The sequence below is a fragment of the Sarcophilus harrisii genome, chromosome 1 (assembly GCF_902635505.1).
Source record: "Sarcophilus harrisii chromosome 1, mSarHar1.11, whole genome shotgun sequence".
NCBI classification, from domain to species: Eukaryota; Metazoa; Chordata; class Mammalia; order Dasyuromorphia; family Dasyuridae; genus Sarcophilus; species Sarcophilus harrisii.
Genome location: NC_045426.1, coordinates 575,171,410 through 575,198,803, shown reverse-complemented (window position 1 = coordinate 575,198,803; position 27,394 = coordinate 575,171,410). Strand labels below are relative to the sequence as shown.

The following is a 27,394-nucleotide window of genomic DNA, read 5'->3' as shown; positions in this document are numbered from 1 at the left end:
ACACAGTTTAAGATTAAAAGGTTTCAAAGTTAGCTTCTATTCCCCATTTCTACTATCTTTAACATAAAACTGTTACAGCAAATGAATGTTTCCTCAGCAGGTACTCATCACAATTAGATGGAATATGAATTTACTGGCCCTATCCTCCTCAACTTTTCATTCAAAAGTTCTGATTCTGTATTAAACCCATTAAATCAATTTAATTAAAATTAAATCAATTAAATTAATATCAAGATTAAATCTTGATAAAAGTTTTCTAAGGCTACTCACAAAATATACTTTGCATTACACATCTACAAGACTATCTAACTCATCCGAGGCCATGGACACAGGCAGAATCTTGACATTCATGGATGGAGTTCTTAAAAGAACTGAGGCCCAAGGGGTGTAGGCTTTATTTGAGTTTGCTGAAATCCCAGGTCCCCTGCATTAGTGTGCATGCCAGAAGACAAAAGATGAGAGCCTTTGGAACATCAAATAATCTATGTTAAGGAGCTTATTCCTAATGAACCCAGGAAATTTTTTTAAGTGAGTCTTTTTTCAGAAAACTGGTCTGTGGTCATTCCTTTTTCCAAAAACAAAAAGCTTCTACTATAGGATGTTACCAACCCTCTTGTAAACTACTGTGATCACATCTAGGATAAGACTTAAGCAGTGGTCTTGGTCGACCCCTACAGTGTGCTTTAAGTCCTGAAAATGATCAAAGCTTAAATTTTAATTTCTTCCTTGCTCTGGTTGATAACCCATCTCCTACTATGTCAATCCTGAAATAGCAAAAAATCTACTGTTTTATGCAAGATACAAAATAATTAGGAATAATTAATTCTAAATAAAAAATTCTAAAAATTATTCATTAAATAATTTAATATGCATTAAATATTAATAAATTAATTCAAATTTAGCTCTGAATTATTTATTTCCAAATTAACAACTGGATATAATAAAATAAAAAGCCTCCAGATTCTGTCATAGAAATGGCTATGCAGGTCTAGCAATTGCTTCTGCATGAACTGTTCGAGTTGATAGAATTTTACAGAGAAGATCCTCAAAATGATTTCAGTAGACAACCTTTAAGCCACAGTCATATATAATCTTCACCCAAAACAAAGATTGTTCTTCAGGCATATGTAGTAGCAGTATAGCAATAAGAAAAGATTGTCCTTGATAGTATCCAATATTTTTTTTTTTATCGTGGATAACAAAGCCTTGCAGATTTAATAAAGAGATTCTTGACGATCTATATCTCCTCTATTGTCTTTGAAGTGATTATGTACAAAAAATGTTAAATGAATTTGTTTCATATTGTAACATTCTCCTTTGTAATAAGAATTTGACACTTATCTAAATAGTCTGGTTGTCATAGCAGGCCCTAGTTAAACTGCCATACCTCTGCCCTTCATGCTTCTGGAACTCCAGTCTTCACCAGAGTAAGCAGCCCTTTCAGCTAGCTGTTACACCAAAGTTATTGTGCCATTTCCCCAGCAATTCTCCCCATGAATATAAGACCTTCTCAAGATAATACTTGGACACATCACCTATATCATTTGAAAATTCATTATCACTCTCTTCTTCTGGTTCATTCTCCTGTGACAACACTAGTTGGAATGACTGGTTCTTTCTTCTCAGAAACTTCTGTAGAGTCACTACTACCTCATAGATGGCATCTCCAGCCCTGGTATGAGCTCTTTCTTCGTTCAGACTGTTTGAGTTTCCTAAAGAAAATCTCAGTGAAAGTCTTACTGCTTAAGTACCAGAAGTGCTCTCTGTATATGGGCACCAACATCCTTAGCAGGAAGTGGACTGGAGTGGACTGGCTCCACTACTTTGATGACCATATCCATGGCTACAGTCATGAACACACTTTTATTGTTAAGATTTCTGCGTTAAGTACCAAAAATGTAGGTATGTTGGAGTTTCACTTTCTGGTAATAACATAAGCTCTTTCATCACAGCTCTTTCCTATGGATTTGATATCCAATATATGTATGTCACTGTTCTTCACTTTTTGATCTGAACTGAGTAACATTCCAAAATATCTTTCAATTACTAGTTCTTTGTTGCTCAGTTGTTATACTGTGATTACAAGCTTCTTTTCAAATCCTTGTCTCAAATTTTAATTAAAATTTCTCTTTATCCTTAGGCATAGGACTGCCATTTCCTTTTACACCATCTTCTCTGACTTCCAAAGAGACACTAAAGTTAAATAAATCATTATTTGGGGTAGGGAAAACAGAGTCCTTTATATCTGACACTTGCCTGGAAGAATGTTTAAAAAACTGTATAAAATTCTGCTGACTGCTTCTTGAATATCACAGGAGAAAATGTGTATCTGAAAGTCTTCTCTCCCATGAGAGTTCTCTGTAAATGTGAAACAATCACTTTCTGTTGTCCTATCATAGACACTTGGACAAAAGTATATTTTGTAGACTTAGAATAAAGCAATTTCCATGTTGCAAGGTTGGTTTATTATTTCTATAGAGCTTTCTGGAACATCTGGCATGTAAAAAGTGACAGGGAACAGAAACTGGCTTGAATATTTCATGGTTGCTGTTGTTTATAAAACTTCTACTTCATTTCTATGAGAAGAAACATTCATACAACCTAAGTAAGTCAATTTATTAAATAAAATACAATCTTCCTCTGGTGGTTCACTGAGAATGGAAACTTTTGTATTATAAGCAACCCATACTAACTGGAGAGAAGGACTATTTGCTTGTTTGGCTGAAACATTGGTAAACAAATGTTCATACATTTCAGTCAGATTTTCACAATTAAGAAAGTGGTTTTCACTTTTTTTTTTTTTTTGGAATTCCTCAGTATCTCTTCCATTGCCTTAGCTCTAACTGTTCATCATTGGAGACTATTTTGAATTGAGGTTTTCATTATCTTTTGTAGAAACATTATTTGCTTGCTAAGGTACCAAAACAAATTCTTCACTCTTTAGTGTGGTCACAGAATCAAATGACCCACAAACCCATAATGAAGCTCTGACCTCCATTTCAGGACTGCAAACTTCTCTTGCCACATATACCTAGCCCAAACATGTGCAGTGGCAATCTCAACTCTTCATCCTCAGCTGCAGTGCCCTCCTGCCTCAGCCCAGCCTGTTCATTATGCTGCCCCGGGGAAGAAGAAGAAAGAAGTAAGGGAGGGAATCCAAGTGAGCATGACGGCACTAAAAATTCTAATAGAAAGAAATGACATTGACCAGTGCTTTGGGAATATTCTAAGAAAGAGGAAAGAGAATCTAGAGATCTAGTTAAAAGGATGATTCAATAATCTGAGAAAAGAAAGCATGATGGTTTACGAGATTAGATAGGAAGTCAGAAATGAGATATGAGGAGGTAAAACTGACACAACTTGGCAGGAATCTATTAAAGTAGTTCATATGTACAGTAATGGGCAGCTATTTGAGGTTATTGTCAGAAGAGAGAAGGAAAGGATATGAGATATTCTGAAGTATTAGAATTTCAATCTGTAAGCATTTATTAAGTTCCTACTGTGCACCCACCAGATAAAAACCCTAGGCCATGATTACTCATTTGAACAGTAAGAGTTGGGAAGGATCAATGAAAATAACACATGGGAGATTATTGCTACATCAAGGAAGATAGTGTAGAAAAATGAGAAAAGGGTTATAAAGAGTCTAAGACTATTCCTAACTATATAGGGTAGAAATAGGATGAAGAAAAATTAAAAATAAAAAAGGAATGGTTAGAAACTATAAAATCATAGAAGGAAGAAGTGTTTTGTTATAGGTGCAACCTGCTAGTGGCTGTTGGGTGTTATGGGAGCCACCCACTAGTGGCTGCCAGGGATCTGATTCTGATCAGCAGAACAGATCCCTTCATGTGAGAAGATAATAACGATACAAGGAAACTGAGCGGCAATTGCAATTCTCTGACCTCTCTCCTCTTCTCTCTTGTCTTCAATTTATTTCATTCCCAATTCACAAGCAACATCTGCATCAGTAAAGGCTGCTTTACAATTCCTTCAAGTGTGTTATATTCACAGATGTGGGGGAGTGTCCTTTCAGACTTAGGTGTGGTCCTTAACAGTGTTTCAAGAAAATGTGGATGACAGTGCCAAATTCTGTATAAGTCAATGAGAATGAGAAGGGACAAAATATAATGGGAATTCATGATGAAATAGAGTTTACTGGTGATTTTCCACAGAATATCAAGGGTGAAAGAGATTTTAAAGGGTTAAACGAGTATATAGTAAGAAGTAGCAAGGAGGGAAAAGAGCTTTTTTCTTCTTCAGAAGTTTGATGATAAAAGGAAACTGAAAGATAGGATGAGAAGCCATTCTAATTAAAGATAGATTTTCTATGTTTGTATTTTTTTTTAATTTGTTTTAGACAAGGAGGCTGAGGCCTTTCTTTAGAAAAAATGAGTAGTAGAGACTAAAATGCAACAGAGGAAATAATAATCCCTTACCCCTTTACCTTCCTACATGTTTCCAGTTTACCAAAGCTCCTTGAATATTTCTGTGGATCTATGAGCTAATTCATGCAGGCAAGACCATCCTGCAAGAATACACATCTAACTCTTCCATTCCTATTCTATATTATATCACTCTTCATGCTCTCATAAATTTACCATAAGAAGTCCACCAAACATGGTGTCTACCTTGTGTCAGCAATAGTGCACACAAACTATCCACTGGTTATCTTTTGCTCTCATTATGTGATTAGCCAATCTTTTGTTTCCAGTATTTCAGTGAAATCTTTTACACAGAACAGCACATTTAAGAGGTGTTAGCTGAATCAAGATTAGACTAAATATTTTTTTTGCTGAGGCATTCATCCTCAATGATTAAGTGACATGCCCAGGATCACACAGCTAGGAAGTGTTAAGTGTGAGGCAAGATTTGGTATGGCACTCTATATTTTGTAATTTTTTATTTTTAATGTATAGCTGTTCATACACGATGCATCTTTCCATTACCCAATTTATACTCAACTTCTATTTTTCATAAACTGAAATCATATAACTCACTGCCAACATATGAGTGGAACACTGTTGTTAAAAAGATGGAGTACATTTTAGGGAGAAGCATGAAATCATTAAAAGAATTGTATTATTCCAGAAGGCAATTCAGTCCATTCTTTCTTCTTCTGTTCAATTCATGAAATTGGCACAAAAGACCATTACATTGAATTCCCAATCCCTATATTTATGCACACCTGCATTTTTGATTTCCTTCACAAGCTAATTGTACAATATTTCAGAGTCTGATTCTTTTTGTACAGCAAAATAACGTTTTGGTCATGTATACTTATTGTGTATCTAATTTATATTTTAATATATTTAACATCTACTGGTCATCCTGCCATCTAGGGGAGGGGGTGGGGGGTAAGAGGTGAAAAATTGGAACAAGAGGTTTGGCAATTGTTAATGCTGTAAAGTTACCCATGCATATATCCTGTAAATAAAAAGCTATTAAAAAAATAAATTAAAAAAAAAAAGAAATTGGCACAAAAGTACATTAATAGTAAAGAAGTATTTTAATTATTAATAAACCTGTAGGAACTTCTTTCCTTGCCAGAAGCACAGTAGTAAATAACCTTTTGATTTATCTTAGTGATAGTTCATTTCTCAAAGGTTAGAAGCATCAAAGTAAAAATGCTAATCTGTATTTTATTATCACTAAAATTGGTTGCCAGAGTGACCATTTGTCTTCTAATATAATGCCAGGCACTGTGGTAAGTACTTTACAAATATCTTTTTTTTTCTCATTACTTTATAAAGCCAAGTAGCTTAATATAGATCAAGATTTTGGGAAAGTTAATTCCAAAGAATTCAGAGGCAGGCTAGCTGTGATCTTAATTATTAAAATCTTAGAAAAGAAGTCAATCCAGGAGTGACAAAACTTCAAAGAATCAAATTCTGAAAAAAGGGAAACAAAAGCATTAAGGAAGAAAAAAGAATTGTCTTAAGAGATCAATGAGAACGCACTGGGAACATACTCATGAATTTGGATATATCAAGAGGAAAAGGAAAATCAAAGAAAAAACAACATGACTGCTTGGAGAAAATGAGACAATGATCTTTGACAATACGGAGAAAAGTACAACTCCTAGAGGCTTATGAGATTTTTGTTCTCTGTCAAGCAGAATGGCCTTTCATTGGAAATGATAAGTTGATAATAAGCTTAAGTAAAAATACAGTAAGAGAAAACCTAGCTGACCTTGATGAATTCAAACTACCTGACCCAGAACTACAGCCCTTAGGCATTGAAAATGGAGAATAAGCTTGTTGAGCCAACTGTCCATGATACTCGGAAAGATCATAAGAATGGAAGAGAGTGCGTACAGAATCAGAGAAAGGCAAATGTCCCCATATTCAAAAATGAGAAAAGAATAAAGTTAATATACCATAAGGCAGTGAGTTAAGTCTAGAACAGCACATTTAAGAGGTGTTGGCTGAATCAAGATTAGACTAAATATTTTTTTTTTTTGCTGAGGCTTCCATCCTCAATGATTAAGTGACATACCCCGGGTCACACAGCTAGGAAGTGTTAAGTGTGAGGCAAGATTTGAACTCAAGTCCTCCCGACTTCAGGTGTGGCACTCTATCCACTGTACCATCCAGCAGCCCCTAAAATTATTTCTTAATAGATTACCACTCTTTCTCTGTCTCTCTCTCCCTGAATCTGTCTCTGTCTTTCTCCCTCATTTTTTGATACTGTTACTAAGCTGGCAGATTGAACAAATGCAGGTTTACCAAGGGATTTTAGCAAAGTGTTTGATAACAGTATCTCACACTTGTGGAAAAATGTGTAAAGATTTAGAGAATGATACAATTAAACGGATATGTAACTGGATGAATTGCCAGATTCTTAAATAACAGCTCTAATGCTTCAGTGTCAGCATGGACATGATAGAAAATTTCCAATAAAATGCCCAAGAACAATGTGTTCTTGCTTCTTAGATCTTTTCAGAACTGTTTTAATAATAAAGAACTTAGTAAAGGATAAGCCTTAGTTTTTACTTCTTTAATAGTTTAGTATACCTTGTACTGCCTTAAGAGGAAAAAAAACACTGATTTAAATTTAGTTTTCTAAACTTGTTTTAGGGTTTCCTATTTCTGCAATCAGCCGAACATATGTACATTTTCAGATACCTTAATTAAGGAGTTCTATTAAAATAGGCTTGTGATAAGGAATCAAATGCCCAAATGATTTTCCAGATGGAGAATTGTGAATGTCTTACATTTTCATTTCTCTTTAGAAGATCTTCATCATTGTAAAGAGGCAAATTGGTCACCATCCATCCAGTGCATAACTTAATAACACCCATCAATTGTGGACTCCCTGCAAACACAGCTGCAACTGGAGCCTGCCTTCTGCAAAAACAACATTAATTGACATATTAAACAGACAAGTATAGTTTTTAAAACAGTATTTTATACCAACAGTAAAAGACAGGCAAACTATACATCTTATACAGTAACATTCTTTCTGCTCAGTAATCATAGAAGCAGGGTTGCTCAATGTTATTAGCAAATCTAGAATTTCAAGATGACTTTTAAGATGTGTCTACACAGAAAGAAAGAATAAGTACTGGGGCTACAATCTGAGCTCATATAGTTCGTAATAAGGATTTACACATACAAAATATAATTTAAAAGCACAAAGATCAATTAAAAAATAAAGATGCTTACTTTTGCTCAAAATATTTTGAGAATTCCTTTTTTGGGAACTCCATTGCGAAGTAATGTAATAGGTCACAGAAGACGACTCAGTCTTTGATTAATTATAGGTCTCCCATGTTTTTGCTAAAGAGTATGATATAGCATGAGATACAATATGAGGCAGAGCCTTCCCTGACTCTGAATGACTAAAAAAAATAAAAACCTCAAAACAACAATAAGGATAATTTTTTTTTAAGTTTCATTTTTTTTAAAGCATTTCACAGCAGAAGAGATCCTTAGAAATTATTTAATTCAATATCCTCACCATTATAGATGGAAATACAGAGGCCTAGAGAGACAAATTTACTTGCCTAAGGTCATACTTCTTGTTATTAGAAGACCTGAGATAAAATAGATGACGACTCCCAATCCAGAGCTGTTTCCACAGTACAAGTTTCCTCTCTTAGTTCAGGCATCTGAGACCAATGACAAATCTAATTCAATTTTACAAATAATTTATTAAAAGCTTTTTAGATATAAGGTACTCTTTTGAGCAATTCCAACAAATACTGTGTAAGGGACAATTGTCATTTGGATGTACAAATTATGATTTGTTTGCTTATGAAAAAGTAATTACATATAATTTTTTTTTTTGGTCTACTGAATTCTAAGCTGCTAAAATGGGCAAACAGTTACTTGGTTTTCTTCTTACATTATCACAGTGTCTGGTATGAAGTAGATATTAATTAAAGATTAAAGACTGATTTTTAAAAATGCCCCAGGGTATGCAAATTGAGCACCTTTTAAACTTTTATTCATTGCATTCTTTTCCCATTTCACAAATTTTGTTTTTCAGTGAATGGTGTCTTTTTCATATCTCTTTTGTAAGGCATTATATACTTTTTCCATTCCTTCTTGCAATGATCTCATTTCATTTCTCCATTTTTCTTCTCTTTTGAGATCCTTTATATAATCTTCCATGAAAGCCTTATGAAATGGGGACTAGTTCACGTCTCCCTTTGAGGCTTCTTCTGGAGATGCTTTGTCTTTAGGAACCTCAGGATTTGAGGTCTGTTCTTCTCTCTCTCCATAAAAGCTGTCTATGGTGAGAGGTTTTTTTTGGCTTTTTATTCATTTTTTTTAAGGCTTGAGGTCAGTTCAATGAAAAGGAGCTACAGCTGCTTTAATTTGCCTTGGGGAAGTTTTGCTGATTGATTTCCAGTGCTGGGTAATGGTGGCTAGGTCTGGCATTCTTCCTGGGCTCAGTGTTTTACAATTTGCCTTTTGTAACAAATCTACCAAAACACCTGCTTGCCACCAGAACAGAGTTGCCTAAGAGACTCACAGAAGATTCCCAGGTGCATGGAAGTTGCAACGCTCTGACTCCCTGCCCCAGCTTCTTGCCCCATCTCCCTGTGCTCGGCTGACTGTCCCCCAGCCTATTTGAAACAGACCTATTCTGAAGTTCTTCCAAGGTATCTTCTTCTGGGAATGTGTTGTGTTCCAAATATTTGTGGATTCTTTGACTCCAGAACCAGTTTAGAGGCTTATTCTACTGTTAGTTTGAGAGAAGGTCAAAGGAGGTCACAAAAAGTCATGTCTGCTCTCCTCCCCTTCAAATTTCCCACCTTTTAAACTTTTAAACAGCCAAAAGCATTCACTGCTATTAGGCTCTCAGTGTCCATATATGTATATATTAAGGATAACCAGTGGTAAAGGGAGGCTCATAATTTTGCTTGAAAATGATAAACTGGATATTGGAGTTATAAAAGTGGTGATCTAGAGCAAATACAAACTTAAAAAGATGTATATTTTTTAAAAAGATGTTTATCAAAGTTATCTTTTAAAAAGCAGATAAATGTATTATGGTGAATAATAAGGGCTGAACAAATGGTCAAGTTACAGATATCTTAGATAAAGTTCAGAGAGGAATTATCAAGTATATTGAGAACAAAAATGAAGTAAGGTAAGTAGGTTCAAATGGAAGATAAAGACAAAGTTAACAATATGAAGAGAAAGGTAGTATGAGATATCCTTGAACTTACTATATAGCTAGTATGGTATACTGAGATTACTTTAATATTAGCAAATTAGTCTTTCTGTTTCACCTTAGATCCGTGACTTTATTAATGAAGTGAATTCCTGTTGAAAAAGTTCCTTCTAACAAGAGATCCATAAAATCTCAGCAACTTAATAGATTCAGAGATGTCTGGGATACTGAGAAGTTAAGTGACTGGTCATTATGATTCAAACAAAGGACTCCAACCCATATGGTCCTGAGTCCTCTCCTCTTTTTTTTGACAAGGCAGTTGGGGTTAGGTGATTTGCCCAAGGTCACATAGCTAAGTGTTAAGAATCTGAGATCAGATTTGAACTGGGGTTAGCCTGACTCCAGGGCTGAAGCTAAATCACTGCACCATTTAGCTACCTCCATGGTCCTGGTGCTTAAGGCTTGCTTTCCTTACACCGTGTTACATATCTGAAGGGGCATGAATAATAATGAGAACAGTTTATATAAAGTATTCAATAAGGAGAATAAACAAAAAAGATTTGAAGTGCTTCAAAGTTTACAGTGCTAAGTATCATTTTATCTTTACCTAATTTTCTGCTAATATTTTGTTGCATCCAGTCCATAAATCAATAAACATTTCTGAATGGTCTATTCTGTGGTTGGCATTGTACTATTCCTCTTTTACCTCTTCATATGACTTGTCTAAGCACATGGCTAATGCAGTTCTGATCACATCACTCATCCATTAAAAATCCTCCAGGGTCTTCCAATACCACATGAAGTATAAATAAGCTGAGGTTGGTACTCATAGTTGACCCTACCTTTCCAGGCCTAAATAACTTCTGCTGTTCTGCTACATGTCTGTATTGTAGCCAAACTGGGCTCTCATTTCCATTCCTGTCTCACTACCTCCATCCCTGTAGTCTTTGGATATGCTCCTCTATGTCTGGGATAAGCTGCTCTCCCTTCATCCCCTTCTGACTTCTTTAAATGGTCCTTGTCTTAAAGATTCAGCTTAGGAACCACTTCCTCAAGATGTCTTCATTGACTTCCAAAAGTGAAAGTCCTTTCTGCCTACTCAAATTTTCTTTAGCACTCAGTTGGTATCTTGCATTTGTACTTTTCTCATCAAACCTGGATCAAAGTTGTTTGTATATCTTTTCTGTAAAGATCTTTTCCCTTTTTGGACCCTTAGTACCTCCACAGTATGTCTCATATAAAATAGGAACTTAATAAATTTCAACATTTTGTGGAAAAAACAAAACAAAACAAGAAAACCAATTCTATAAGTTAGATAATCATAGTTAACTGACGTTTGGGGAGAAATTATATAAGATAATTTCTTTACAACAATGCTGTAAGGTGTACTACTGATATGGTTCCACATTACAGCCCAAGAGAGGTTAAGTAACTCAACCACAGTCTTTTACTATGATTACTATTTAACACTAGTAAGTATTAAGACCTGGTATCTGAGTCCAGGACCCAAGGTCTTCGCGTCCTATTGCATTATTTTATTACTAGTATATAACAGTTTCACAGAGCTGGATTTAGAGCTGGAGGAGACTTTAGTGGGCCACTAAACAGATGAGCCAATTGAGACCTAAAGAAGTCAAGTGATTTGAGCAGCACTGCACAGGTTATATTTGCTGAATTAAATTACACATTTTACAGAAAACATACTTTTTTCAGATATAATTCAAATTCACAAGTGTAGTATTTCTCAAAGTAAATTAGGTGGGGCATCTAGATGGTACAGTGGATAGAGCACCAGCCCTGAAGTCAGAAGGACCCGAGTTCAAATCTGGCCTTAGACAACACTTCCTAGCTATTGGGCAAGTCACTTAACCCCAGTTGCCTCAGGAAAAAAAAAAAACACCAAAAACAATGTAAATTACCCAAAGAAATATTTATCAAAACTACAAATCCTGATCTTAAAGTTACAATGTTTTGGATCTGAAAACCTGCTTAATTTTTAAAATCAACATGTGAAAATTTCAAAAGTTAAATATATGTAACAATTAACTTTTCAAGTGGAAATATTTTCTTCTGAATCACTCATTGATGCAACAAATGAAAATTAATTGCAACAGTTAAAACACACATAATGTATTTTAAAATAAAATTACATAGGACAAATTATCTTATTTCTGAATTTCAATTCTTACTTTATCCAGGTCATAAGTTCCACTGTATCTGGGTCATAGAATTCTTGCAGTTCTGAAAGTTCTGTCATTATTCTTGGAAAAAACTAAAAGGCAAAGCAAAAGTCCCAAGAAGTATATATAAAAAATTAAAAACTCTAAAATTTTCATAATATTTTAATGGACCTAAGATCTTAAAGAGTAATAGAGAACATAGCACAAATGAACACTGTTTTCACTGAAGCAAATGTCACAGGTCTGTATTTTCTTTCAATAAAATACCTAATTTATCAAGCCTAATTCACATAGGCAAGTCATTTTTATTTTGGACTTTGTATTCAACAAAGGCCCCTAAATAATTAAATAAATAATTATTTATATCCTGTTAAACATATTCAGATTTAATCCTAGTTTCAAATAAATGATTTTTGAAGTTATTAGCAACTTTTTAAAGCTGATACTAAGTTTCATGTATCACTTAAGTCAAGGTATTTGTAGCATTTATATCTTATAGGTAACTAGAAAATCTGGAATTAGTACAGTATTTTATTCTCAATATTATTAATTTTGCAAAATTAATAATATTGAGAATAAAATACTGTACTAATTCTCTTTAACTTTTTAAATGGCTTTAAACTCTTTAAATGGCTTTAGCCTCAGTAAAAATAATCCCTCAATTTTTCATTCCATCTTTACTTTCAACACCAAATTTGTTTTTTCAGATTTATTTCTTATATTAACATAGGTAACACATTTAAGACTATGGGATCAGTGATTCATAAAATCAATTATAAAATAGAATCAGTGGCTTTCCTAAGACATTTAGTTTTCCTTGAAAACCAAAAAATTATGAACTCTATATTATGACTTCTTGTAGGGTAAAATTTTCTAAAAATAGCCACACTTACAAGTTCTAATTAATCACTAATATTTGTAAAATTCATTTGTGTACGGTAAGACCATCTTATACCAAAAATTTTAAGAGCTTCAAATATGGCAAGCTAAGAAAACTCAAGGAAAGCAAATGTTATATTATGAGTATTTTACCAATCCAATTGTTTTGTGACTTTAGGGAGTCTCTCATTTCACTATGTACTATTCTCTATTCTCACATTTTACTGATGGAAGCAGCTTATAGGTATGCTCTAATGAGTAAGAGATATAAGATACTATGTTATTAATGTGTCTTAATTACAATAATAATTTGTTTATCACGGGTATGGGAGAGGTATTGAATATGGGATTTCATTTCATTGGTAGAGGAGATTCTCACATAAAGAAGTTTGATCTACTAATGCAGGTTGGTACCTTCTTTGAAATTAGTCAGCTCATTTATTAGGGGAATAGCTGAATAAGTTATGATATATGAATATAAAGGAATATTATTGTTCTATAAGAAATGATTTCAGAAAAACCTGAAAAGTCTTACATGAACAGATGCTGAGTGAACTGAGCAGAACCAGGAGAACACTGTATATAGTAACAGCAAAATTATGTGATGATTAGCCATGGTTAAGACTTAGCTCTTCTCAGCAATACAGTGATTCAAGTGATCCCCAATACATTTGGGATAGAAAATGCAATCCACACCCAGAGAGAGATGTATGGAGGCTGAATGCAGATTGAAGCATATTCTTTTCAACTTTTATTTTTGTTTTTTTTCTTATGATTTTCCTCTTTTGTTCTCATTTTTCTTTCACAATACAAAATAATTGTGAAATATGGAAATATGCTTAATATGATTGTACGTATATAATCTACATCAGATTGCTTGCTGTTTTAGGGGAAAGAAGTAAGAGAGAGAAGGAGAAAAAAAAACTGGAACTCAAAATCTTATAAAAATGAATGTTGAAAACTATCTTTACATGTAACTGGAAAAATTACTACTGAAAAAAAAAAAACCTTAAGTCTTAATAGTTGTCAAATTCAAAATAGAAAGGGGTAGGGCAGGGGACATTAAACTATTCATAATGATTTCTGCAGGCCATATATAAACTTAGAAAACCATTTTTTAACATGTTTTATTGTAATTTTATTTATTTTGTTAAATATTTTTCAATTGCATTTTACTCTGGTTTCTGCTATGTGTGTGACACCGCTAGTCCAAAACATGGACTAACTGGACTGACTGTCCAATGTCACCCACCACCAGAGTAGAACTTGAACCCAGGTCTTCTTGGCATCTAAGCTGATTCTCTATTCACTATGACAGGCTGTCACTTCAAAGATTAGATATGAACAATAAAACTGATAGTATTAAAAGTGCTAACCACTGCTTTTTAGTAAAGACTATTTTACATACTAGATTATTAAAATTTCATTTCTTACATATACTTGACTAGAATGTTTTTTAAAAGTTGGACTTTGTTTCTATGCAAAACTACTTTGTTCCAAAGAAAGATTAAAATAGAATGGCATAAAATTTTTATTTTATCTTTAAATAAATATCATTTACCAATCAAAAAAAAAAAACCCCATACTAGTATTCGGCATCAATTAATAATATTTTAGTTATACCAGATTGTAGTCTGAAAAGGTTCTAGCCTTTTATTATATATCTCTGAAATTATAAATACCTAGAATTCATCTTTATTCAATATATTACAATGTGGATTAAAAAGCTTATCAATTTCTTTTTTAAAAGAATGATTTTTTTTTTATTTTTCAAAATACATGCAAAGATAGTTTTCAACATTCACCCTTGCAAAATCTTGTATTCCAGATTATTCTCCCTTCCTCTCCCTCTACCCTTTCCTCTAGACAGTAAGTAATCTAAATTAAATTGCAATTCCTCTAAATATTTTCATACTTATCATGCTGTTCAAGAAAAATCAGATTAAAAGGGAAAAAAATAAGAAAAAACAAACAAGGAAGCAAGCCACCAACAACAAAGGTGAAAATATTATGTTGTGATCCACATTCAATTCCTATAGTCTTCTCTCTGTATGCAGATGGCTCTCTCCATGACAAGATTATTGGAACTAATCTGAATCAGGTCATTGTTGAAAAAAACCAAGTCCATGCCAGTTGATCATCATATAATCTTGTTGTTGCTGTATACAATGTACTCTTGGTTCTGCTCATTTCATTTAACATCAGTTCATGTAAGTCTCTCCAGGCTTTTCTGAAATTAGCTTGCTGATCATTTCTTACAGAACCTTCATACCATGATTTATTCAGCTATTCCCCAACTGATGGGCATCCATTCAGAGAAAGCCTATTAAATTTCTACCATAATTTGTTATATTAATTTTTAAATGATGAAAAAAATTCTTACCTCTTTCCATAAGCTGAAACCTATAATAGTAGGTACAGCCATGCTCAGAATAAGAGCCTAAGACATTAAAACAAAAAGGATCACATATCACTAAGCTTTTCACATTCATTTATATTAATGATTATGATGAAAAAAAGGTCTTAATTGCAATCTAAATATTATAGAATCTGAATTTGAAGAGATTTTAGAGGTGATATAGTGTAATTTCTGACGCAATAAGAATTTCCTCTATAATATTCTTGTTACCCTTTACTAGTTAGTCACTTACTCTTTGTTTAAATGCTTCTGTGATAATGAAATTAAACCCTTGAACTGCAATCCATTACAAAAAGTCATCATTTTAATGATATCCTTTCTTATGCTGAATAAAAATCTGCTCCCCCCCCCTGTACTTGCAGTTCACTAGTTGAACATGCTATGATAATTTTTTAAAATGTTCAATCTTTCTTTTACATGAACTTTTTGTCTAGGATATTGTTAAAAGGAATAACTAAGAAACAGTTGTAAATATCTTGACTTACTACATATAAAAATGGAAACTATGGAAAAAACAAGTGAAGCAAAAGTAAAAAATTAGATATCTTCTCCAATGTATGTATGTATATATATATTCAATGTGAATCATTTCATTACAGGTTTGAATACATACCTACTCAGCACATGCCAGTTACTAAAAGTAATAAAAAGCTGATGAGTTAGCTGAAAAGCAGTTGAGTGACAATTATCAATGTTCTAAGATAACACTGCTATAAATTACTTTGGCATGGTTATCAGAAGGTAAGAATCTGATTTTTTTAAACTTCTATTACTGGGCTTATCTAATCTTAGAAACATTATACTAATAACTTCATAACATGACTTGAACTAATTTTTGAAGACTTCTCACATGATTGAATCATTTAAAATTTTTTAAGCTTCTTGTTTTTTAATCTGAGCAATCTTATTCATGCTTATTTTATTCTGTGCTATTCCAATTTCATTCAATAGCAGATAGCTTACAACACAGAACAATAGCAACTCACCAAAAATATTGGGTGTACAGCCCTCAATCGAAGCCACTTGAAAAGAGTCATCCAAAGTTCAGGAGAACATACACCAAATGCTGCAAGCATGCACACATAAGGAGTCCAAAGATACTTCATGCTGGAGAAGAAAAGATGATATAAGGATGAGACACAACTTTTGGAGGAAATGATTTTTTTTTCTGGTCAATACCTGGACTATGATTCTAACCCAGATGACATTGCAAAATAAGATAAGGAATAAATCAAGTCTGGACTTTGTTCATGGGCCACACAAAAACAAATGGGGCAAGCTCACAGCTAGTTTGTTTACTTCTACTATATAGGAAGGCAATAAGGTGGGTCAGTGAATAAAATGCAAAGCAGAGTCAGGAAGCCTTGTCATCTTTCTAAGTCTAAATTTGGCTTAGAAATTTCTTACTGTGTGACCCTGGTCAAATCACTTATCCTCTTTGCCTCAGTTTTCTCATCTGTAAAATGGACTGGTGAAGGAAATGGCAAACCACTCCAATATCCTTGCCAAGAAAATGCCAAATGGAGTGATGAAGTCACACATGACTGAATGATAACAGTTATAGAATCAAATGAGATATATACATAAAACATTTTGCAAACAAAAGTATTATGTAACTACTAGCTATCCTTATTTGTCTAGCAAACCGAATAGCTAGTTATTTCCCAATATTATCTTGCCCTCTCACCACTCTATTTGAGTAAGACATCACTCACACTAGGAAGGTATATCTTTACACATTTAAAATTTCTCTCTGCCTCTTAAGTCCAGGTTTTAGTTCTTCTATGGAGCCTTCCTTAATGCCCATGACTAAAAGAAATTGTCTTACATTTATTACAATTTCTCAGAATCTTTCCTGTGGACTTAGATATTCTCTTGATTCATAATCATTTGTGTATTTTAAAGATATCAAACTTATCTTGTGCAAACCTCCCAAGTATAGCTTGAATCAGATTAAATTGTAATTGGGAAATGTCTGAAATAAATAAAATTATAATGCAATATGGTCATGATAATTTGTGGTTTTCTAAGTCAAATGTGCAACCGATATTGGCTGTTTCTATTTGAGTCTGAAACCACTGGTATATGTACCCCCTTTGACTAGATACTTTTTTTTTTTAAGAGCAATGTGTTTTTCCATATTTATGTGCTTAGTGCTGTGCACATGGTAGATACTTAATTCTTGTGAAGCTAAATGATTTTCTGTAAGGCTTAGTAACTGATTGTATAGAAGGAAAAAAGGTGAAAATGATAAAAATATAAGGATATGAATAACGGAAGCATCACTTAAAAAATTCAGGTTAATTAAGCAATTTTGGAAAAATTTAGTTTAACATTAACATCTGAAAATCCACTGTGCTATCAAGCACATGTTAAACAGAATGTACATGAAAAATGATTAGGCAAGTGAAGACTACAAAATAAAACTTTATCTAAATAAGAGATAGTAATTTATAAAAGAATGAAGAGTACTCTATTAAATTTCATAATGCTGAATTGAAGATAAACATTCCAAGATGTATTCCTAGAAATCATGAGAATTTGCAAGATTTTACTTGCATAAAATTATATACACTTTCCAAAGTGTATTTGTGCCAAAAGAGAAAATTAATTCATTTTAAAAATAACAGCGACACTAGGTTTATATCCCAAAGAGATCTTAAAGGAGGGAAAGAGACCCACATGTGCAAAAATGTTTGTGGCAGCCCTCTTTGTGGTGGCAAGAAACTGGAAACTGAGTGGATGCCCATCAATTGGAGAATGGCTGAATAAATTATGGCATATAAATGCTATGGAATATTATTGTTCTGTAAGAAATGACTAGCAGGATGATTTCAGAGAAGCTTGGGAGAGACCTACATGAACTGATGCTAAGTGAAATGAGCAGTACTAGGAGATCATTATACACAGCAACAACAAGACTATACGACGATCAATTCTGATGGGCTTGACTCTCTTCATCATTGAGATGATTCAAACCAGTTCCACCTGTGCAGTGATGAAAAGAGCCATCTATACCCAGAGAAAACCATGGGAACAGTGTGTGGAACATAACATAGCATTCTCATTCTCTCTGTTGTTGCTTGCTTGCATTTTGTTTTCTTTCTCAGTTTTTCCTTTCCCTTCCTTCTTGATCTGATTTTTCTTGTGCAACAAGACAACTGTATAAATATATGTATAAATATATATATTGGATTTAATATGTATTTCAACATATTGAACATGTATTAGAATACCTGCTAGCTAGGGGAGGGGATAGGGGAGAGGAGGGGAAAATATGGAACAAAAAGTTATGCAAGGGTCAATATTGGAAAAATTACCCATGCATGTTTTGTAATAAAAAGCTTTAATAAAAAAAATTGTTAAAAAAAAAAAAGGCTAAAATTAAATCCTTCTATCTCCCTGAAAAAAACAAACAAACAAACAAACAAAATAAACTTGCACTTACCCTTCTAACACCATTGCAAGAGAACCCAATAAAATAGTATGAATTACATGATATACTATTTCTGGTCTTTCTCCAATTCGACCATCTTCAAGGGTAACTATTTCTTTTAAGGGTTTGCCACTGTGGAAAAAAATTGGATTTTTATTTCTTACAAATTCATATCCAAAAAAATCAAAGATATTTGGCCTTCTTTGAATCAAGCCATATCTCAACTAGTTAACTTCAATCAAAGAAATATCAAAGACTCTTTGAGTCTAAACAGATCTTTTGTTAGTGAAATATCTACATTTTCTAGCCTTAGCCATTTAATTCAGAGAGTAGACTTCCAAGGTTTTTCAGATGATTTCCAGAGAATGCCACCTGTTTTACCTGATTCTAACCTGACTCGAGAAGAAACCAATTCAGAAAATATAATTTTTGAAAAGCTTTTATGACTTCTTAAGTCAGCATTCACTAGTAAACATTAAAATAGATGGTAATTAATAGGATTATGGTTAAAATTAAGCTTTCAGCCTGGAGAGACTTACACGAACTGATGCTGAGTGAAATGAGCAGGACCAGGAGATCATTATATACTTCAACAACAATACTATATGATGACCAGTTCTGATGGACCAGGCCATCCTCAGGAACGAGATCAACCAAATCATTTCTAATGGAGCAGTAATGAACTGAACTAGCTATGCCCAGAAAAAGAACTCTGGGAGATGACTAAAAACCATTACATTGAATTCCCAATCCCTATATTTATGCCCACCTGCATTTTTGATTTCCTTCACAAGCTAATTGTACAATATTTCAGAGTCTGATTCTTTTTGTACAGCAAAATAATGTTTTGGTCATGTATACTTATTGTGTATCTAATTTATATTTTAATATATTTAACATCTACTGGTAATCCTGCCATCTAGGGGAGGGGGTGAGGGGGTAAAAGGTGAAAAATTGGAACAAGAGGTTTGGCAATTGTTAATGCTGTAAAGTTACCCATGTATATATCCTGTAAATAAAAGGCTATTAAATAAAAAAATAAATAAATAAAAAAAAAAATTAAGCTTTCATAACTAAGCATTTGCAAAAGACTATTTTAAAATGTTACGAAAATGTTCTCAAGACAATTTATCTATCAAATCACTAGTACTACCAGATCTTTAAAAGTTTTACATATCTTGCCATTATCTAAATATCACACTAATAAGTGAGCTTCCTTTGTAAAAGCTTATTCAAGATAGGGCTCTTTCTTCCAATAATCTGAGTATAATAATAAAAAATTACCATTTGAAAAGAAAATTCTATTCTTAACTCACAAGAGATGATCTGCTTTATTTTTACTACTGAAAATGGAAGTTTAGCAGTTACTTTTGTTTCATAGTCAACTCAACATCTGAATAATCAGAAAATAATTTGTATCTATCTCACAAAGTTTCAATATTTATTCCTATGCTAAATTTATATTTGGTTAGATGCCAAATTTTGACGGATTAAGTTTTAATTTTTACTTATTAATTTCACAAGTAACAGAATCTTACAAAGCACAGAAGGGAGAATTTAACAATATTCTTATTTACTAGAAAATATAAACATACTACAAAGCAGGAACTTTATATTTATCTACAATATTTTGGACAATGATAATAATATACATTTACAAAGTTCTTTGCATAAATTTTTCTTCTTTTGATATTTCTAATAACCTCCTAAGTATAGAGTAAAAGTATTATCCCCAATTTATAGATGTGGACCCTTGAAACCACAGTAGTGCTAAATAAGCTGCTTCTGTTCAGACAATAAGCCAGGAGCCATAGCTAGGACTCAACCCCCCGTCCTCTGAACCCAATCTTTTCCCCCTATATTCTGCTACCTCTTGGATACTTACTTGATTCTTCTAAAAATAACTTGTATCACAGAAAAAAGGCAAATAATTAAAACTAAAATGTAGAAAGGCAATAAAGATGACTGTGTCAATCGCAAAAAAAAATCCTGAGATGGAGCCTGCAGGGATTCTTGACAAAGAAGCCAATTCATTGTAAAATTCCTATAAGAGGGGGAAAAAGGCATAACAATGAAAAGAATCCACATGTTTTCATGTATACTGAATGTCAAATTATCTTTCAATAAAAAAACTGAAAACTTTGTTCTTCAAATATATCTGCAAGAGCATAACAATGAACAGTCTTTGTATACAGAACTTGATGCTATTTTTTTCCCAGAAGCAATGTATTTGTCATATTTGAATCCAAATTTTGTTATCTAATCATTCATTGAAGGGTTAACTTTAGCTAACTGTCCTGGATGGGGATAAAATCTATCATTTTGGCCTCATTAAGATAATATTCTAACCAAGCAAAATCACTGACAACAGACATCTGTTGGCACAATGGAATTCAATTCAAATTAATGTTACTAAAAATGCCTATTTGCTGATTTGAAATTTGAGGTTAAATAAAATAATATTTTTAAACAACAGGAATTTAAAATTAAAATGTTGCACAGAAAAATACAGCTTTGAATTAGCTTACATTTTGAATGAAGACTTTAATATAAATGTGTTTTTCAGTAACCTAAGCATGCTCTTTCAAAAGGACTCTTTTCTATGCTCAGCCTTCTTGAGTCTTTTAGACTCACCCAGTAAAATCCATATTAATCAGGATCTCCCCTTACAACATACCACAAAGTGGTCATACAGACTTGGTTTGAAGACTGCTAGAAAGAGAAACTAACTACATCCCAAAAAGCCCAGCCCATTTTTAGAGAGTTCTAAATGTGATTTTTTTTCTTTTTTTTATTAAAGCTTTTTATTTTTCAAAACATATGCATGCATAATTCTTTAACATTAGTCCTTGCAAAACATTTGTGTTCCAATTTTCCTTCCCTTCCCCCACACCCTGTCCTAGATGGGAATTTTTTCTTTACAAATTTGCCTTGTTGCAACTTCCACTGCTTAGTTCTCCCCTCTGAACACAAGCAAAACAGGTACAATCCCACCTGCACATGCTAACCCTTCAAATACTTGGAAGACAATTATCATGCTTCATCTCTCCACTAGGCTAAATATTCTCACTTCTCATATAGCACCAACTAATTCTTAAAGAGGTTATAATCTCTGCATCTCTGAAAAGTATACCCACACTAGACAAAGTACAGATCCTTAAAGTATTAAAATATAAGTTGAATCAATTTGTATTATTAAATATTATAGTTTTAACTTACATATGACTACAATGGAAAAATGGGTTGTTACATTATTTTATTTGTGCATAAATATGCTTCCGTATAAGGAAATAATCCAATATTTGCTTCATGATTTGAGAAAGGGGAATAAAACTCAAGAAGATTAACAAAAGAAGTGGCACTCCCACAATGTATTTGAATTCTGAGAGTTCATTACATTTGTCAGATTTTATGCAGAATCATGTACCTAGTATAGGAGAGTTCAAATTGCTTCTGATACAGGATCTTCTTTCTGGTAGAAAAGCTCCTCCTCTAAGTGTTTTAAATAAAAATCAACAAAGTAAATTTCTTTACCCAAGGATCAAACCAACTTTTCAGATGGCATTCTCAGTTCACTTAGGAAACACCCCACACTAAGCAATCTTTATTTAAAACTGTCATGCCTTTAATACTGGCCCTAAATTGTATTAATATGGCTCTTCATTCTTTTAAACACCCTCCCCCCCCACTTGTTCTATTCTTTTGTTTTATCACAATAAGGGAAAAACTGGCACTAATGTGATAGGGATTTTTTTTTAATTACATCTCTATAAGAATCTAAATGTAGATTTTTTTTTAAAAGATGAAAAAAATCTTAATTCTTTTATAAATTATATTTTCCTAATTTCAACAGCTTATTTTTTACTTTCTAGATAACAAAAGTCAAACTTACTTAGTCATATTTAGTCCAAATTTTGCTTCAAGGAATTTTAACATGTGCCCATTTTCTTTATGTGGGACAAACATCTAAGGGAGAATAGATAGAATGAACACATAAGAATAACAAGGCAAAATTATAATAATTAAGTATATAATATGAATGTTAATGAACACAACACATTGCTTTTTTTTGAAATGTATTTACTTCATTATGATTAGATCAAGTGACAGCTAAAAATTTTAAGTGAACAATAAAATCTGGTATATTAAAAGTTGAAGTAAAACAACTTTTCAAAAGGAAATCTCAGTTGACTTAGATAATGTCCTATGCTAGAAGCAGTCTTTAATAGTGGACCCTATGACAGCCAAGTTATTCCGAACTAAGACTTGTCCTTACCTTCTGTTAGTCAACTCACCTGGGTCTGGTCAATATACAAATGAAAATTATATTAAAAAACATTGTTACCTTATTGCTCTCTTATTTTTAGTGGACACTTATACCCAGTATAGTTTATCATTCAATTTATCTTTCTCTATTAATCTTTGAAAACATCTTACCTTCATTATAACATTCAGCATCACTGTTAGTGTAAATATCAAATAAAAATACATCACTTTCATCATTCTGGCTATACGAGTTCCTTTTTTCACATTCAGCTGTAAACAAAATTTTTGAAGAAATATATCTATAAACTGTAGTTCACTGGTTAAAAAAAGTGAAATAAAACCCCCCACAGAATAAAGATAGATCATAATTACCTGTAGGCATTTAGCAAGCATTAAGGAAGCTACTAAACTTAATAAAGGAGATACCAATAAAGCTGGATTTTCAAACTGCAGTAAATATCCCAGGAAGAGGGACAACAAATAGATTTTGTACACTTCATGAACCTGTTGGAACAAAAATAAAATCAATTCAAATAATTTATTTTAAAATTTCATTCTTCAATATTTGTTTTATTTTTTTAAGTATCAAAAGAATAATCTAAATTTCAAAGCATATCTTTTTAAAATTTACCTTATTTCAGTCATAACTATAAATGTCTGAGTGAATTAAACCTTAATTTGCAATTTGTTTCATAAATTCCTTGTAAAAACATGGGACAATGTCATGCATAATATGTATCAAATAGTTATTTTTGTTGATAATGAATGATTTCAGCTTTGCACATCAAGGTAAGAGTTAGAACATAAATGTCTAAATCAGAATCTCTGGCTAATTTTAATCAGAAGAGGAAATTTTTTACAAGTAGGTGTCAGGTAAAACTGCTTTTGGAACCTCTGTCATATAATTGTAAAAACATGACTTTTAAAGTGTACCCTTGAAGATCCACTTCTTCTGGTTTAGTCTTCCATGAAAATATATCTTCTTTTTGGGTCAGTCCAGAGATTATATCAATTATATGTCTGTTAAATTCAAATACTAGTGAAAGAAGAAAAATAAATCTACCATGCAGTCTTCCTACCTAATCATTAATAAATGGGATGCATAAAAACACATCATGAAGCAAAATGATGTTTTGGGGTTTGATTTGTTAGGAGTAATGTCATAAGTGGACAATCAACCAAATGAAATTATAGTATGGTTTTCTGAGTTTATGTTTGTAATATGTTAATAATATTATTTGCAAAACAATATGGTATTAACTTTTGAAATACGAATGTATTTAATTCTGAAAATGGTAGATTTTTAAAAAACCAATATTTTATTAATAGTTCAAGATAAATGTGTATGGGATATCAAAAATATTAGTGGCTAAAAGTGAACTGCCTGGAATGGCCTGATTAGTTACCAAGTTAAATGTAAAATCTATAGCAGAAATTGTACAATATTTCAGAGTCTGATTCTTTTTCTACAGCAAAATAATGGTTTGGTCATGTATATTTATTGTGTATCTAACTTATATTTTAATATATTTAACATCTACTGGTCATCCTGCCATCTGGGGGAGGGGGTGGGGGGTAAGAGGTGAAAAATTGGAACAAGAGGTTTGGCAACTGTTAATGCTATAAAGTTACCCATGCATATATCCTGTAAATAAAAGGCTATTAAATAAAAAAATAAAAAATAAATAAAAAATAGTAAAACTAAAAAAAAAAAAAGAAAAAAAGAAAAATTGGAACAAGAGGTTTGGCAATTGTTAATTCTGTAAAGTTACCCATACATATAACCTGTAAATAAAAGGCTATTAAATTTAAAAAAAAAAAAAAAAGCTATAGCAGAAAAAAAGAACTCTCAAAAATTGAAAAGATAGCCTATCGATATGAAGTATGGCAAGTCCAAAGCTAATAATTAAAGAGTCTTAAAACATATCAAGGAAAAAAAAATCGGTTTTGCTCTCTGTTTTCTTTGATATCAGTGAGGGATTTGTAGACTCAGGAATGAAAAGGAAATTTCATGTGATAGGAAGCAACTTAGATGCCATGTTTCAGGAGTTTCAAGACCTTCAAATGTATGACTTTTAAAAAATGTTTGGAGGATTAGAGAAGAAAAAATAAATGCTTTATAATGGGACAAAATTCTAATTTTTTAAAAAAGATTTATTGATGCTTCCTCACTAGTTTTACATTATGGGTACTTCTGGTTATTCTTCCCATTTCCAAAATAAAAACTCCCTCAAGAGAATGATGTTAAACTTTTAAGTGAAAGCAAGGTGTTATAAACTTATGCAACAAATTTCTCACTAATATTTACTAGAAAGCAAAATACCATGAAACATAGACAAAAAGAAAAATAATGAATCATTTTTATTAAAAATTCAAAATGTCATAATACCTTGTCTGCTTGCATGAGGGAAAAGGAGTCTAGAAGGAATAAGGAGATTGCTTGAAGAAATAGGAGATAGTGGCTATATTCCCACATCATCATGAAAGTATATGTTGATGCACTCACCAACAAGTAGCAAAATCTCTAGAGAGAAACAAGAGGCATAACCTAAATATCAACATTTTTGTCACTGATATATAAAGTCATTCCCTTGAAGTTAGGGCCAAAGAATTTGTTATGACACCTGGGAAACTTTAAAATATAGTAACTCTCTATATTTTCATCTATTATGAGTTCACATAATTGTTACTGGATAATAATATCTTCTGAATAAGGAATTTTGGGAGATAATCGGTCACTATATAGGCATTGGGACATAGTACACGAAAGTAAAAACTTTTAAAAAGAGAAAATCTATCAAAGTAAGTCCTAATTTTAAAATGCTAACTGATATATGATCTATTTTATAAAGTAGTTATAAATAAAGCACTTTGCATACCTTAAGATGCTATACAAATGTGAGTTACTGCTATGGGATGATTTCACAGCAGAAAAAAAAGGGATGAGAGAAAAAGAAAAAAAAGAATGTTAAAAGGATATTCTACTTCAGTCTACTCCCTGCATGCCTGTGTGTGCACGCGCTCACATACACATACCCCTCAAAAGATCAATCAGAACTTTTTAAAAATATAAAAGTAACAAAAGAAGTAAATAAAGTAAATGGAAGATAAATAAAAAAAGAAAAGGCTGAAAGCACATGCAATTTATTTTTGTAAGTGTGTTTACTTTCTTTAAAAGTATAGCCTCTTAAATGAAGAATTTGTTTTTCCCTGAGATAAAATATCATGACCTAGACAATAAAATATATAATAGAAGGCTAGCTCTGAACTGAGTTCAAAAAGTGGAAGAGCTATCTATTCCTAGCTTTTCCAAGTATGATCTAACTTGAATATCTTTAAAAAAAAAAAAAAAGGCTATTATCAGAAACATTTAAATAATGTGAACTAAGTAAAGCAAATAAAAAACAATTACAAATCCATTGTGTTTTCATCCTATAGAAAAACCTACTTTATATTCAGGAGAGAAACTTATATTTGTACCAATACAGCATGCTTTCCTTTTCTAAATATCTCCCCCGTCTTCTAAGTCATGACATGAATTTAACTGCTATGCCAAGCCTCATAGTCACAACAAGCAAAAAAAAAAAGTGCTGTTTTATATTTTTTCCAGTTAATTTCATAACTATGAAACTACAATTTTATTACTATGAAAAAAATGATCTGCTGTAGAATGTCACACCCTCAAAGTTATCCTTCCTTCTCAGTCTCTCTCTCTCTTCTTCATTTCATTGCTGAGCTACATTATGCAACTACAATTGCAACTCACCTTTCTATCTAAAAATAATTGCAGGACCCATATTCTGGCTATTTTGTTAGGATTAAAAGCCATATAATTAATAATCTGCAATAGGTTTCACTGATTGAGCCCCAATATATCTAAATTTGAAAAATGACAAATACTTTTACCAGGGTAGTATATTGAATATACAAACCAGAAATTAGCATTTTACCTCTACAGAAGTATTTATGTTGTTTTTCAAATAGCCTGTAAGAGCAGCAACTTGACATGCAAAATATGGCAGTGCCCAATTTTCTCTTAAAGGAATAGAATACTCAATTCTTGTTGTATCTACCCTAAAATGAAAATATAGAAGAAAAGACAAGTTAGCTCTTTAGAATATTAATCTATAAAAATTCATCTGGTTATTAAGTGCCAGCCTCACAGCTAAAAATAGCTAACTTCTCTACCAAAATTTCTTGGTTTTTCATATTTGAAGAAGATGTTTTGAAAGAGTTTTCTGTTTATAATTGTAGCTGAAAGGATAACTACAGGACCAGTAGCCCTTACCATAAGATTTTCAAGAAAAGAAACGTATCACTGCAAATATACTCACTGATTATAAAACTCGTGTTAGTTCTCTTAACCTATGTTCAAAAGAGGCCACCATTTATCTAATCAATGCCATCCCAAGATCAACCACTATTACTTTTCAAAATTATACTGCTAACCCAAAACCAAAAAAAAAAAAAAAATCTCACAAGGACATGGAATAGTTGTGTTATATTATTTGTCCCAGGGACATTTTTTTCTCCATAGGTACTTTAAGCTCCCCTAGAGCACTTCCAAGGAGGCAGCACAGCACAGTG

General features: G+C 32.5%; 1 protein-coding gene and 1 pseudogene across 3 annotated transcripts in view; both read right to left on the bottom strand.

The window, feature by feature from the left end:
- DPY19L4 (dpy-19 like 4) overlaps positions 1 to 27,394 on the bottom strand; it is a 54,731-nt gene that overhangs the window by 8,398 nt on the left and 18,939 nt on the right. For 2 of the 3 annotated variants that reach the window (XM_031947001.1, XM_031947003.1), the window contains 11 exons: positions 26,758 to 26,881; positions 25,197 to 25,331; positions 23,180 to 23,311; positions 22,979 to 23,077; positions 22,434 to 22,507; positions 20,427 to 20,585; positions 18,554 to 18,673; positions 16,092 to 16,212; positions 15,070 to 15,126; positions 11,817 to 11,899; positions 7,217 to 7,349 (listed from right to left, as the gene is read on the bottom strand). In XM_031947001.1, coding sequence (XP_031802861.1) covers positions 7,217 to 7,349; positions 11,817 to 11,899; positions 15,070 to 15,126; positions 16,092 to 16,212; positions 18,554 to 18,673; positions 20,427 to 20,585; positions 22,434 to 22,507; positions 22,979 to 23,077; positions 23,180 to 23,311; positions 25,197 to 25,331; positions 26,758 to 26,881 — 1,237 coding nt within the window. The remainder of the gene's footprint in view (positions 1 to 7,216; positions 7,350 to 11,816; positions 11,900 to 15,069; positions 15,127 to 16,091; positions 16,213 to 18,553; positions 18,674 to 20,426; positions 20,586 to 22,433; positions 22,508 to 22,978; positions 23,078 to 23,179; positions 23,312 to 25,196; positions 25,332 to 26,757; positions 26,882 to 27,394) is intronic. The other variant, XM_031947002.1, reaches the window with a different exon arrangement.
- On the bottom strand, positions 911 to 2,386 carry LOC116420665 (annotated as a pseudogene).